Here is a 14,635-nt window from a genome sequence, read left to right on the forward strand (position 1 = left end):
AATTAATGGCATGGCTATGTTTTTAAAGGCAAAGGGAGTTCAAACTATACCAAATATAAATGCTTTTGTAGGTTAAAATATTTATGCCAGGAGAGGGTTTAGTGGGCAAAGTGAAGTTGAATTTACTCCAAGGTGATAACCTTGAAAGAGAGAATGAAAGGGGGAGGGAGGGAGGTTGTCGGAGGTGGTGGGTTTGTAGACAAAAAAGATTATAATCCAATTCACAGACAAAACATTTTTTTCTCTGCATACACGACAGATAGAAAAGAGACGACAAAAAGGGGTTGTTGAGGGTGGTAAATGTGAAAGTTGATGAGAGGGGGAGAGAGAGAGAGAGAGTAATTGTGCTAAATCCAAAGATGGTAGACTTTCACACACTTAAATGAAACGCACTCCCATGCAGAAGTCGCCATTACTTCTCTTCTCTCAAGCCACACTGCCACTGCATGCCCCCCCCCCCCCCCCCCCCCTCCTCCTCCTCCTCCTCTTCCTACTATTCACTATTCACACTCTCATCATATTTATTAATTAATAATGGCTTCTCTCCCTCCTCTTCCTACTATTCACTATTCACTATTCACACTCTCATCAACTTTATTAATGAATAATGGCTTCTCTCTCTCTCTCTCTTTCTCTCTCTCTCTCTCTCTCTCTATGTGTATATATATATATATATGTATAAAATGTGTATATTATTGGTATGGTAGTAGGGCACGGAGATGCCGTGTCTGCACATTGAAAGCCACCTTAATTCAAAGGATTGAAACTGGAGCAGAGACAATATTTGCAGACTTTGCCCAGTACTCTTCTTCTCTCCCATTTATTTCTCTCTGCTGCCCACCCATCCGCGGAAATCCCACATTTTAATTTAACTTCTTGCTGTTTTTCAAAATTTCTTTTGTTTTCTTTACGCCTTTTTCTATACTTTCAAATTCAATCATGCTTTTCTGCACCCTTTTTCTTGTTTTCATCAATTAACTATCATTGTCATTTTCACTCTTTCACTCACTTATATCCCATGGTTGATTTTTTTTTTCTCAAATTATGCATGAAATGAAATTTTGGGTTGCAAATAATAATAATAATAATATATAGTGTTTTAAAAATCGAATTGATCAATCGGTTCCACCGATCAAATCGTCTATCAAAATTCTAAGTCGGTTCAATTCACCTTTATTGACATTGAACTGAATGATGCATGAAATAAAAGTTTGGGTTGTAAATAATAATAATAATAATATAATGTTTTAAAAATCGAATTGGATCAATCAATTCAACCGATCTAATCCTAAGTCGGTCCAATTCACCTTTTGAGTCAAAAGGGATAACACATTGACATTAAACCGAATGACCAAGTGATTGTTATTATACACAAAAGCGAAGTATAAATTTACTATGGTTGAAATATATAAGCGCTTTTGATTTTTATGGTATGATAGCGATAGAGCAAAGAGTGATGTAAAGTAGGATTTAAGTGACATTAATTGGAGAAGAGGAGGCCATAAATTTTGCTTGATGTTTTGTATATTTGGCATCTTCTAACGAAATCGAGGGACTTTACTCTATGGGTGCATTCACGGGTGGACATGAGTAGAGCATTTTATTACTTTAACTGGTTGCGTATGCCAATTTTGCCTATACATTTATTATTTACGTACTTGTCTCTCTTTTATTGTATTGTCATTTATGTGTTTTAATGGTATCTAAGCCTGTACTTTTTTTTTTCTTTACTGAAATTATTTCCAACTATTTGAGATTGATTTTTTTAAAAAAGTAAAGTTAAAAGCACTTTGTAATGTGTAGAAATGCTTTTGAATAAAAAGGAAAAATAGGTGTATGATAAGTCATTGGAAATCCTTTTTAAAAATTTGAAAGAAGTTCCCTTAGAAGTTCAAAAAAATATTGTAAATTAAGACTCTCTTTGATGATATTTTTAAAAAGTGTTTTTAATTTAAAAATTGTTTTTGAAAAATTATTATATGGTTAATAATATTTAGAAAATAGTTATAATACTTTCTAGAAAAATCATTTGAAAAACACTTCATAAGATAAGTGATTATCTAAAAAAAATATTTTTAGAAAAACATTTTCATTAATTCAAAAAGAAAGACTATCAAACATATTCTGAAAGTGTTTTAGATCAAAATCATAACAAAATGAGGTGAAAGTCTCTTTGGTAATGCTTTTAATGCTTCTAGTATAAAAGCGAATACCATGATATAAGAGAAAGTTTTTGGCTTTATATAAATATGAGTTTTTTTTAACTATATAAATACGTTTTAAAGTCATGATGGTTCATTTGAATTTAAAATGGACGATATCGATACGATTGGATGTGAGTTGTTATAAGTTTGACTTTATAATCTCGTGAGATATAATAAAGATATTATGTCTGTTTAAGAAAGTGTTTGTGATATCTTATATCGAATAAATGATAAAATTCTTAATATTATATAAATATGATTTCTTCTAAATTATATAAACACATTTTAAAGTTTAAAATAGATAATATTTATACAAATGGATTAATTCCGATATATCGAGTGGGGGCCTAACCAACTTAAACTTGAAAGAAAAGTGATTAATTCAAACTGTCTTGATCTACCATTGTCAACTTGACATCAAAAGCCAACGTGGAGGAAGGAATGAGTGCCAAAGTCAACCAATCGGACGGCTATGATTAAGGGAAAGGAGTATGGGGAAGACGGAGGGGAATGGGGCCCAGGGAAGAGAAGGGTAATGAAGAGGAGAATTAATAAGGAATGCCTGCACTATTTCCTAATCCGTACGTCACAAAGCAAATGGCTGGACATTAAGCTGACAACACCAACATTCATTCAAATTTTTGTTTTGGCATTTAAACCGACCAGGCCTCCAAAGGGTATGTCGGTCATTTTCCGTATACCCGGCAGTTTCTTTATGTTTCCAACCTAATATTGTTTCATAATAGTAATAATAAATATTTAGCCAGCCATAGACGAGCCTCTCGGTTGTACCTAAAAAACACACACAAAGACATACTATTTCAAGCCAGGCGTGTCCCAAGCGCGTGTGAATGACTTTCCCAATTCTGAAAAACCCAATCAAAGGAGTTATGCATGGCATTAGTTGTTTTACTTTTTAAATAATATATATAATAATGTGAATTTTAACTCTAAATTATTTTAGGAAGTTATATTAAATATTTTTATAAAATAAAATAATTTGTGTTTTAATTTAGTGTATGAAATCTAATTTACGAGAAATCATTAAATTTGCATCAAATCATTTAGTTGATAATATGTATAAGAAGTAGATATATGCGTGTATACAAAAAATTTATAATACAAGTTAATTAGAATTAGACGTAACATTTAATTGTAAAAAGAAATTATAACCTTTTAATAGCATAATTATATATTTTTTAAATCTTTTATATATTTTGTAAGGAGACTTTTATTTTATTTTAAATATGATTTTTTTTCTCTCTCTGTTCATCGTGATTTCATTATCGAGTGTTTGAATTTTTGAGGGGTTTTGTAATTAAAGCTTTAACATCAAAATGAGGATTTATGAAGACAAAGATGCAGGATGAAGGAGCTTATTTGATTATCTAGGGTTAATATTATGCTATTTGGAGGTTATAATAATTTTATTGTTTTTTTGTAAGACAAATTGTGATGAGGCCTTAGAAAGAGGAAAGAAGGCATTTCAATTAGAGAATAGGATGAGACTGAGCGTGTCATGCACATGCCATGGAAGCAAGTGGGGGTAATGGCCATCACTGAGAATTAAAGCAAGAATCTATCACCTCGCTGCTTTCCTCTTCCCATATATACATGGTTTTTGGTGAACATCTCCGCCCCTCTCTCTCACATATCTGCCATTTTATATAAACCTTTCCTCCATACTCACCTCTGTCTCTCCCCATCTCTCTCTCTCTCTCTCTCTCTCTCTCCCGTTGTCTTGTTCCCTGTAACCACAGACACACACAGTGTCTGCTTCGCCTGTTCTGTCAAGCTTCTAACGGCTTCTTTTCTATACTAAGGCCTAGAGCTTCTCTCTCTCAGTTTCCATTCTCCTTAGGATTCTATGTTTTCCTTTCTCTTTCTAATTTCACCTGTGATTCGCCCAAGCATCTAAAGGCGAATCCGCTTTTCCGCAGGCCCATCAAGTGACCTGATGGTGATAGTGTGGTCACTTTCACAGCGCTTTTAGCCTTTCTTTTCTTGATTTAACAAACTTACACACCACCTCGTTCTCATTCACATCTGGGTCTTCTTCCGCTTTCGGCTATTTTCCATCTGGGTTTCCCGGGATTGTTTCGGATATGGGCGATAGTTTATCCGACTTCTTTGAAGAGCCTGAGTTTGGTGGCGAAACCAGCTTGACTGGCGTAGCTTCCCCCGACGATCTCGATCTCTTCAGCATTTTCGAGAGTCTGGAGGGTGTCTCCGAGGTTCCTCCATTGGAGGAGACTGTGTTGGGCTCCAAAGAAGGTGAGGAAACAGCAAGATTGGTCTCTCAAAAATCTACTTCTTCCAGTGCTTTGCAGGAGTCCGAGACGGAGCTCGAAGCTTCCCCGAAGAGGAAGAGGCCCAGGCTCGCCGCACCCACTTCGTCCGAAGAGGGGAACCCAGATGGACAACAGAGGGTGTCGCATATAACTGTGGAGAGGAACCGCAGAAAGCAAATGAACGAGCATTTATCAGTGTTGAGGTCCCTCATGCCTTGCTTCTATGTCAAAAGAGTAAGTCTATCCTTTATATCATTTCTCTCCTTTAATACCATGAAGCTTTTCTTGATTCTCAACGTCAATCGAGTATGACTTCTAACTGAACTGCATGTAGAGAAAAATTAAAAATGAAAAAAGAAAATATATTATTTTCCTATAGAACTTTTGAATTAATTTATATGGGTTATGTCTAATATTTTGATTTTGATTTGGATTAGGGAGATCAAGCATCCATAATAGGCGGGGTGGTGGATTACATCAAGGAGTTGCAGCAAGTTCTACGGTCACTTGAAGCCAAGAAGCAACGAAAAGTTTACAGTGAAGTTCTAAGCCCTAGGGTTGTTTCAAGTCCAAGGCCTCCGCCAATCAGCCCTAGAAAGCCACCATTAAGCCCTAGAATAAGCTTACCCATAAGCCCAAGAACCCCGCAACCAACCAGCCCTTACAAGCCTGTTAGGTTGCAGCAGGGTTACCTTTCCCCGACCATAGCTCCTTCCCTCGAACCATCTCCTTCTTCTTCAACCTCCTCCAATGACAACGCCAACGAGCTCATCGTAAATTCAAAATCAGCCATTGCTGACGTAGAGGTGAAGTACTCCTGCCCAAACGTTGTTTTGAAGACAAAATCTTCACGGATTCCCGGCCAAGCAGTGAAAATCATTTCCGCTCTAGAGGACCTTTCGCTTGAAATTCTCCATGTTAGCATCAGCTCAATCGATGAAACCATGCTCAATTCCTTCACTATCAAGGTAAAATCACATGCAAAGAACTTTTTTTTTTTTTTTTTCAGTAGTAAAGAAACCCAAGTTCTTTTACATAATTCTCATATCAAAACAAAGAGATGAATAAATATGGGAATTACCCATTAACCCTAATCTAAAACCCTAAACTGGGTGATAGTTTTAGGGCTGTTGTAGCTGTATGTGGTCCTTTTCAAGACCCAGACACTCTCAACAAATTGATACCAATAATTGTTTGCAGTAAATTTCTCTCACTCATGAGGTAAATTCTTAGGTTTATTGCATGCTCAGAGAGATGGCAGGAGCAAGATGCACTGAAAACTAGGGTTCTATTTCCAGTTCCATCCATATTAATTGTCCGTAATTTTATTATTTTATTATTTTTATTATTTTTTTTGAAAATTTATTGAGCAATTTGTCTTCACTCTGTTGATTATAGTTGGAATTATTGAAGCTGATGATTGGGTATTTTATGCTATTTGATAGTTTGGAATTGAATGCCAACTTAGCGCCGAGGAACTCGCTCACCAAGTCCAGCAGACATTCTGCTAAATCTCTACTGATAGGGGCTGCATCAGAATCAATCAAAACCCTAACAAAACCTCCCTCATCACTTTCTCTTTCTTTTTTCTCTCAGCTGCAATAATGAAGAAGAATGTGTGGGAGGCATTTACCTTAGTTTCTGTTTAACATATGTAATTGTAGATCAGGCATTACTTGTACTAATTTCCTAGTGTAGCCCTTGTAATTGAGCATTATTCTCAAGCTTTATTACTATCTATGAATTTAATTTCCATTCTCAATTTATGCTAATTACTATCACAGTTGTCTTCATTCAATTCACATTTGCAAAAACTAAGATATTCTTGTAGTATTCACATAGGGTTCGAAGCAATTGATGTTAGCAGAAAATAATTGAACAACAAAGTAGGTAATTATCCGGTTTCCTATGAATCCGAACAAACGGATTCTTGTGCTGAAATTATGGATGAATTCTTTGAAGCCTTAAAATTTTAAGTTCTCCATGGTGAGTATGGCCCAATGGATAATATTCTTGTCCAAAATTTAATAATGGCTAACCTTTACAAATATATATTTCGTGGAGAGGTGGGATGTATTGTGAAAAATAGTCAAACCGACAATAATTTTGAGAAGTGTTCTTAACATTTCTAATATTTGAAAAATAAAAAATTTTAACGGTTAGAAATGTTAAAAATACTTCTCAGAATCACTATCAAATATACTTTTAATTAATTTCCATGAAACTTAAAGTTTATTTGGGATTTCAAGCGTTAGAAAGATTAAAAACATTTCTTAAAATTACTGACAACGACTCTTAATCTTCTTCATTTGTTCGTGGAAAACTTCAGACAACAAGACTTCGACCAATGCTGAAAATTGGGAGTCATTAATGTATGCCAACTTGGAGTATCAGGTTTTGTGCAACTTGTTCAAAATTTTCTTCAATACCAATTGATCTGGTCCCATCTAGATATATAAACCGAAAAAGAAAAATCTCAAACACCATCTAAAGAAAATTGAACAGATCTTTTGATAACAACATGTGAACGTGAACGCTGGACCATGCGTTAGCGTTAGGCTCGACATTCTCATTGTTTCTCTACCCTAGTTTCAAACTTTCATAATGGGGGTAACCCTACCTCAATTTTGTGTCTCTTGTTTTCATGATTATGGGTTTTGATTAATTAAATGGCAGCATTACTTACCAATTATTCTAATGATAAATCCCAATGAAATAGTACCAAATTGAGGATCGCACATGTGAAATGGAACCATACATAAGATAAGTAGAAAGAAATAAAGGTCGAAATCATTGACATTTTTCTTTCCTTTTGGTCTGATTTCCTTGTGGAGGCATAGAGGACAGAGGTGGCTAGGGTGGGGTAAAACGATAAAGAAAACACAAACACATAATGGTACCATTGTGTGCCCAATTTATTGTTTTGGAACTCTCAGAAAAGGTGGGCTACCATCAATTGATACATTTTGGGTAGTTGAAAATGCAGTGAAAAAGTAAGACCTTGATGTCTCCATATAAAGGGACTCTCCGCGCCCACATCCCTCACTCCTAGGCAATTTATCAGTGGGGGCTAGTTTCTTACTGTCTTCAAGACAAACCCTAAAGCAGACAGACTACTTGAACATCCATAGAGTGGGCCAAATCATTCAAAATTTCCTGCTAAATTATTGATGTGAAAGAACTTTAGGGTTGTGGGGAAATGGAAACATATATTATGCCACTATCATGAAACTTTGGCAATCAAACTTGTAAAATTTTCCAATTTGATCAACTACGAGATTCGTTTAATTTAAATTTGAGAAATTTTTTTTCCAATTTGATCAATTTATGCGAAAATTTAACGAAAAAAATTGACCCATATTTGTAATGAGCAACATTTTTTCATTTGAGTAGGAAATATGAACCAGAAAGTGGTAATGGGCCATGAGGCCCGGTAAAGAACAGGTGGGTCCATCTAGCTGAGCGAGAATAAATATTTTGGGCCCAGTAAATCTTTGGTGGAGCTGAAAATATTTATAGTGGATCTAGAATATATTTGGAGTTTTATTTTGGGCTCATATAATGGTTTCTCAGGGGCTGGGCCATCGCCCTCTCCACCTTGGGCTTGGCATTCATGGGCATGTAGCCAGTTTTGCTCTCATAAACCAAGAGGTTCATATGTGGGCCTGAAAAAAAATTTGGAGCTAGTTTTTTTCCTGGGTTAAACGATGGGCCTGACCCTTAACATTTTGGGCTCTAACCTCGTGGTTTTTCTTGTTTGGCCCTAATGGGGTGTTACCCATGTTGGCGACAACTATTGCCAGGCGTGAAACGACGTGGACTGAAGGCTGCCCGCCAGACGTTTACGTCCATGTGTAGAAGATGAATGAGGAGGAAAATGTCCGGATGTTAGAAGATGATGAGAGAGCAAATCATAAGATGCTATCAAAGATCAAATATTGGATACTATGTTTGAATTTATAGAAATATAGGACAAAAAAAAAATATATTAATGAAACGAAATTCCGTGAAAACCAATAAAAATATCGAAAAAAAATTTCAAAAATTAATAAAACAATTAATATTGTTTATTTGTAGAACATGTCTTAAAAAACCTCGTATCATTGGTATCTCTAGTTTTATTTCTAGTATTGCAAAATATGTAAATATCTCAAAATCGAAGTTTTTTTTTGTTTAATACAAACAAAAAAACCCAAATCGATTATTGTTTTTTTAGCTAAATAAAAAAAAAATAAAATATTGACTTTTTTTATTTAGTTAAAAATAGTCTATTGATGTCAACCAATATAACTAAATTTAATATATTGATAATAAATTTACGTTAATTATTAGTTGGTATTAACATATTATTTTTAATTTAATAGAAAAAACAAAAAAAAAAAAAACAATACTAAACGATGGATCAAGTGGAGAGATTCAATTAAAAAAAAGAGATTAATAAACCTCTTATATGAAAATTGACAGCACGTTACAAGAACTATTACAAGACAAAAAGAGGACCAAAATTGGCAGATGAAGAGGAAAAATGTTACAGAAATGATCTCTAGTACCTAAAACAAAACTCCAGAGGCTAAGCTATCAGCAGTTGAATACAGACAACTAGTGCTGCTGCATACATGGATATGCTTCTCTTTATCTCCAATTCTTGCAAGCTAGGATTTGCCGCTAAGCCTATGACTTTATTGTTATTATCTTAAAGCTTTCTATTGTTTCCTATTGAAGTGGATGATAAGAATTAAAAGAATCCCGGGTGGTCGAAGTTAAAGTTCGGATCGAATTCCATGGAACCAAACGGGAACTGCTCAAACTGAGGGTTTGTGGTTGAAGCAACAGCTGAGATTATCTCATTGAGATTGGCTTCGGGGGCCTGCAGGTTTTGGTTTCCTCCAAGGCTGTTCATTTCATCAGACGACATGGAGAAATAGTTTGATCCAGATGCTGCAGGAGATACAAATGAGGTAGGAAAATTACCAACGATATTGTTGTCTATCATGGAAGGCGAGAAACCGGGTTCTTCGACCTTCATATTAGACGTTGAAGTGAAGCAAAAGGGGGGAAATGCTTGGTCGCTTGGTGTGTCCAAGCCTTCTGTTACGACTCTGAGGCCAGTTTGGAAGCTCAAGAGCATGTCTTGTGGTTGTAGCTGGTTTTGTTGGGGTTGGAGGTTGAATTGTTGATGATCTTTGGTGTCCATCAGTCCTTGGTTTTCCGGCAGTGCTGCCGGCGGTGGAATTTGGTGGGAGACTTGGGTGCAAGTGTGTCTTCCACGGTAGGTGATTTCAAAGATGGTTGGGTCATCGTCTGATCTTTGAACTTGCTTTGTAGCCAGACAGCCTTGGGCATTTCTATGAGTGCATTTGTAATAGCTCCTGAAAGTAAAATTCAATCTTCTATAGTAAGTTCAAAGAAAAACGAAAGTAAATTCACTTTTTCATTTCTTAATTCTTTTATCTTAAGCAATTAAGTATCAAGTGGAAAAAAGTGGGTGGATAGATTCAAATGGTGTAGACCCAACACTTGGTATTAAGAATGAGCCAGTTGGTTTGGTTAAAGCCAACATTTGAGGCTAGTGGACAAGGAATTTGCTTTATATTAATGTGCCTAAGAACATGTTCTAAGGCTGCCTACCAAGTTGACTCAGTTTTGGGGTGGACTTTTCTCATTTCCCATTTGTACGCGGCCTTCGTGTGTTTTATGCTTATGGGTGGTCGCCCAAAATGACTACTTTCACACTTGGAACCAATAGGTCAAGGACACTTCAAATCCTTTCATATATCAGCTTAAAGATTCAATACTTCAAAAAAAAAACACCTAAAAAGGGGCTGTAACTGTTTCTGTTAAATGATTATAACTCGATATTTGAAAATGACCATAATGCCCCTGTCAGCTCTGATTAGCGGTGTCATACTCATTTTCATAAATAAAAAAATCTTTTTATTTTTATTCTCAAATTATTTCAATTTCTAAGAGACATGCATGTGATTTTTTTTTTTTTGGCAAAATAAAGAACACTTAGGAACTGAGTCCGACATGTCATCTACTAAAGGCTATAATGCAGGCATGAATTGGTGAGGTTAGAGGCAACACCCTAAGATTCAGAGACAACAAGGGTGTCTACTTGTTGATGAGAACATGACTTTAATTTCTTCTAAATTTCAGATGGATCCAATCTCACTTATCAGTTATCAGTTATCACCACTAGAATTTATGTATATTGATGTAGAACTTTCCTACCTTGGATATTTGGCTCCGAGAATGTCCTTCTGCCCATACTTCCTCCAACTAAACCCATCATCAAGAGGGCCTTCTGGCCCTGGCCCTAGAGACATCTGCACTTGCTTTGTCCACCTTGGCAATGTCTTTCTGCAACAAAATTCTAAAATTATTCAGCTCAAAAAATGAAGGTAAATGGATTGAATCATATGAACGGATGGATGGTAGGGAAGAACAATGGTGGTATATAAGAATTTTAATTGATCACCTCTTCCTAGACCCATCTTTGTGCTCCTGATCCTTATCAGAATCTTCGCTCCTAGGACTCCCACTGAGCGAGCGTGGAGACTCAGACATCCCTATTCCAACTGCTCCTCCTCCGCCTGCTGCGGCGGCATGTGGCTCGCCCACTGGGCCGCTACACCTCAGCAATGAAAGGGCCTTCTCGTATGAAGTTAGGATCTTTTGGACCAAGGATTCACGGGCGTCATGAGAAGAAGACGACACGCTGAGATGGATTTGTAGCTGTTTGGCTAGCTCTCTCCCATTCGTAAGCTCATTTATCAGATTCTTTTGTTCCCAACTTCCCATGTTCTCCATTTTTAAACCACCCAAAGAAGAAGAACAAACTGTACTTGACTGCGCCAATAACCAGCAAAGGATCACTAATAGTAGACTCGCATGAATGCTACTTCACTGCAGTTAAAGCAACTAGATATAAGAAGAGCCGAAGAGAAGAAAGAATAAGAAGCTAAAAGCATGGAAATTTAGCTTAGTTGCAATCAAACTCGGCTTCAAGATAATACTAGCAAGAGAAAAAGGCAAGTAAGAAACTGAGACATCAAAAGTGGGTTTGGAGGCGAAATTAAATCTGGAAAAGGAAGAGAATTGTTAAGCGGGTTTCTGAGTTTGTTGTGATTTGGAATGGTTAGAGGGGGGTGGGGGTGGGGGTTTTGCATTTAAATAATGGGTATTTTTGAATGAAGAAAATTGAGGGAAAGAGAGAGAAGTTTGACTGAGAAAAGAGGGAGGCGGGTTTGGAATGGTATTTTCTGCAAAGACCAGTCTTTGGTCATCGGAATGGTAATAGGGAAGTGAGGGAAGTCCAATTGCTGACCGTTTCTCCTCAAAGAACCCTTCCCGGATCTTGTTTCCTCTTTCTCTCTCTCTCTCCCTCCCTCCTCTACTTAGTACCAACGCGGAACCAGGCTTGAAGATTCCTGGTCCGCTATTCACAATAACTTTCCTCTTCTGTTCGCAATCCACGTTGATTCGAACCCAAACGTAAAATAAAGAAAAGGTTGAGAGAGAGAGAGTGCTGATATGGGAGTGACGTTTGGGTTTAATCTAAGGATTACGTCGAAGTTGATAGATGGGATCCAACCATCCAAGTTTCTTACCATGAAATCCAGCGAAATGGTAAGCGCATTTTGTGCCATACGCTGCCTTCACCACATCAATCCGGCACGCGCCCACTCATCCCGATTCTCGACCTTAAAATTTTGGGTTTTTGACCTTTTCCTCGCCACCCAAAAGCACTTCTCACCGGGGGCTGGCTTGGGAGTTGGGAGTGATCCTTATGTAAAAGTGCTTTTAATTAGTATTATCATATTTCAAACATAAACCATTTTACAAAAAAATCAATTAATATTTTAATTACTTAAAAATAATATTTTAAGTGATTTTTCGTATTTAAAAAATAAAATTTATTTTTGTAACCTTTGAAAATGGAAAAGAAAAATAATAAAAAAAAGTCACCAATTTTTTTATTAGATTTATTGTACAAAGTATTAAAAAAATATATCATAAATTAACTTTAAAAATTCTTATACCTTAAAATTTGTGTTGGTTTACTTTTTACTATTTATTTTCCACTTTTCTTACTTTATTTTCCTTCTTCTATCCCTCCCCCTTTTTTCTTTTGAATTTACTATCATAAAACTAAAGGTAGAAAAAGTTGTTGAAGTATTTTTTCAAAAAGTTATATAATATTTCACATGCTAAGCTACTTTGAAGTCAAAATGAAATGAATAGAAAATACGAACATAAAGAATATCACTATCCTATTTTTATGAATAGTCCATCCTTCCTTCTAGTAGATGTCGACATAATGTTTTAATTAAAAGTTTTTTTGTTGCATTTGAAAAGTTAAGAAAGCAACGAAAAAAGATGATATTTCCTTATTAGAACAAGTGGATGATGTTTCATGTATGTTACTTATACTATCTATATAATAAACTTACATATATTTCAAATCATGTGAGCTTATTGGATCAAAATTGGTGAATATTTGTAAGGGATCAAACATATGTCTTTTTGTTAGATTCATAATCTCACAAGACATAATAAGAATTTTGTATTTGAATAAAAAGAAAGAAGATGATTGTGATATTCACATTGAATGTAAGACTTTTTTTAACTGACATTTTAAGTTGTAGGAACTCATTATGCTTAAAACGAATAATATTTATTAAGAAAAAAGTGAATAATTATAAATTAACACTTAATAATAATTAATATTGAAAAGTATTTGATTCTCCGTGTCGGTTTGGATTGAATTTTTTAAAGGTAGAAAAATCATTTTTAAATTTTTTAAAAAATTAAAATTTTAACTAAAAATTCATGTAACCTCGATTACTTTGATCACGCACTTGAAGGAGAGTGTTGGGAAATCACCATCACCTTCACAAGTACTTGTGTTAATTTTCAATTGTTTTCTCAAATGATTTGAAAAACATTTAGTGCATTCACACTTGAGCATTACTAAATTTTTTGTTTCCTTAATGTTGTGGACATGTTTTATTGTTTTTAATTTTGAGAATTGTGAAGGATGAGAAGAAGCATAGAAGATGGAGTTGAAAATTATATTTTTGTTTTTTAAAAATAAAAATATAGGGCAAGTGGATTTAATATTAAACTTCCACGTGAGATCTTGATGGTTTGTTGGCATGTTACATGCACTTAGACTTTTCTTTATTCATATATATTCCTCTTAAAAACACTTCCGTTATCCCCTGGTTTTGATTAGAAAATACTTTGAAAGTTTTAAGGAGTATTTGTCTTCTTCACTTCAATGCTCAACTACTCAATAAACAATGCCAAATTTTAGTTTTCGTCCTTCTTTTTAATTTTTTTTTTCTGATTTTTCCTTATGTATTAAATGATAGATTTGAAGGATGATTTTAAAAGTAACGTTAGGTTGATTTCAGGAAAGTAATAAGAAAAAAAAAATTAAGAAAAATGATCTTTTATTTATTTGGTGTATTATAGAAAATACGAAAGAAAATTTAATATAATTAAAATTAGTTAAAAATTTACATATTATTGAATTATTTAATTTTGATATAAAAGAGAAAAATAAATTAAATAGGTTTGAAAAAATATATAAAAATAATTTAATGATTTTGAATCTATTTTTTATTTTATTTTATATATATATTTTTTCTTATATTTTCCTTCAAATCTTTTAGAAAAACACAGTTTAAAAGAAATGATAATTTATAGATTTTTATTTATTTATTTAGATTATGAGAATCAAACTGATATAAAAAGGTAATGAAAATAATCAAAATTAGAGATTTCATTAAAATATTTACAAAATTATCATAAATCCAAATAGAAATGAAACTAACATTTATGCAAGAAACGAAATAAAGGGTATAATTTGAAATTTTTTATATTTCTAATTGTGGAGAAAAAATATTTTTAAATAGATATGCAAAAGAATAAAGTAATTGTTTCTTGAACTTTGCATATATTTAAAAAAATAATAATTATTTTAAAATATATAGTTGTTTGTATATTGAAGATAGTTCAAAATCTACAATAATTTTACTATAGCTTTTTTTATCAGAGTAGATTAGGAAACCAAAAGCCTAAAATTTGATTCCATGAGGAAGGGAATCAGTTTTCTTCACGGCGGTGGAG

The 14,635-nt window shown here is 34.4% G+C and overlaps 2 protein-coding genes across 2 annotated transcripts; one reads left to right on the forward strand and one right to left on the reverse strand.

Annotated features, from left to right (window-relative positions):
- Positions 1–3,858: 3,858 nt before the first annotated feature.
- Positions 3,859–6,264, forward strand: LOC117934215 (transcription factor SPEECHLESS). The gene is made up of 3 exons (XM_034855870.1): positions 3,859–4,729; positions 4,933–5,463; positions 5,941–6,264. The coding sequence occupies exons 1-3, from the start codon at positions 4,310–4,312 to the stop codon at positions 6,004–6,006; spliced, it is 1,017 nt and encodes a 338-aa protein (XP_034711761.1). The 5' UTR covers positions 3,859–4,309; the 3' UTR covers positions 6,007–6,264.
- A 2,653-nt stretch (positions 6,265–8,917) lies between these two features.
- LOC117934214 (probable WRKY transcription factor 53) lies at positions 8,918–11,707 on the reverse strand. Its single transcript, XM_034855869.1, has 3 exons — positions 10,977–11,707; positions 10,730–10,858; positions 8,918–9,864 (listed from the first exon to the last, which is right to left on the reverse strand). The coding sequence occupies exons 1-3, from the start codon at positions 11,306–11,308 to the stop codon at positions 9,231–9,233; spliced, it is 1,095 nt and encodes a 364-aa protein (XP_034711760.1). The 5' UTR covers positions 11,309–11,707; the 3' UTR covers positions 8,918–9,230.
- Positions 11,708–14,635: the final 2,928 nt, after the last annotated feature.

This window comes from Vitis riparia, chromosome 16, assembly GCF_004353265.1.
Source record: "Vitis riparia cultivar Riparia Gloire de Montpellier isolate 1030 chromosome 16, EGFV_Vit.rip_1.0, whole genome shotgun sequence".
Lineage (NCBI taxonomy): Eukaryota > Viridiplantae > Streptophyta > Magnoliopsida > Vitales > Vitaceae > Vitis > Vitis riparia.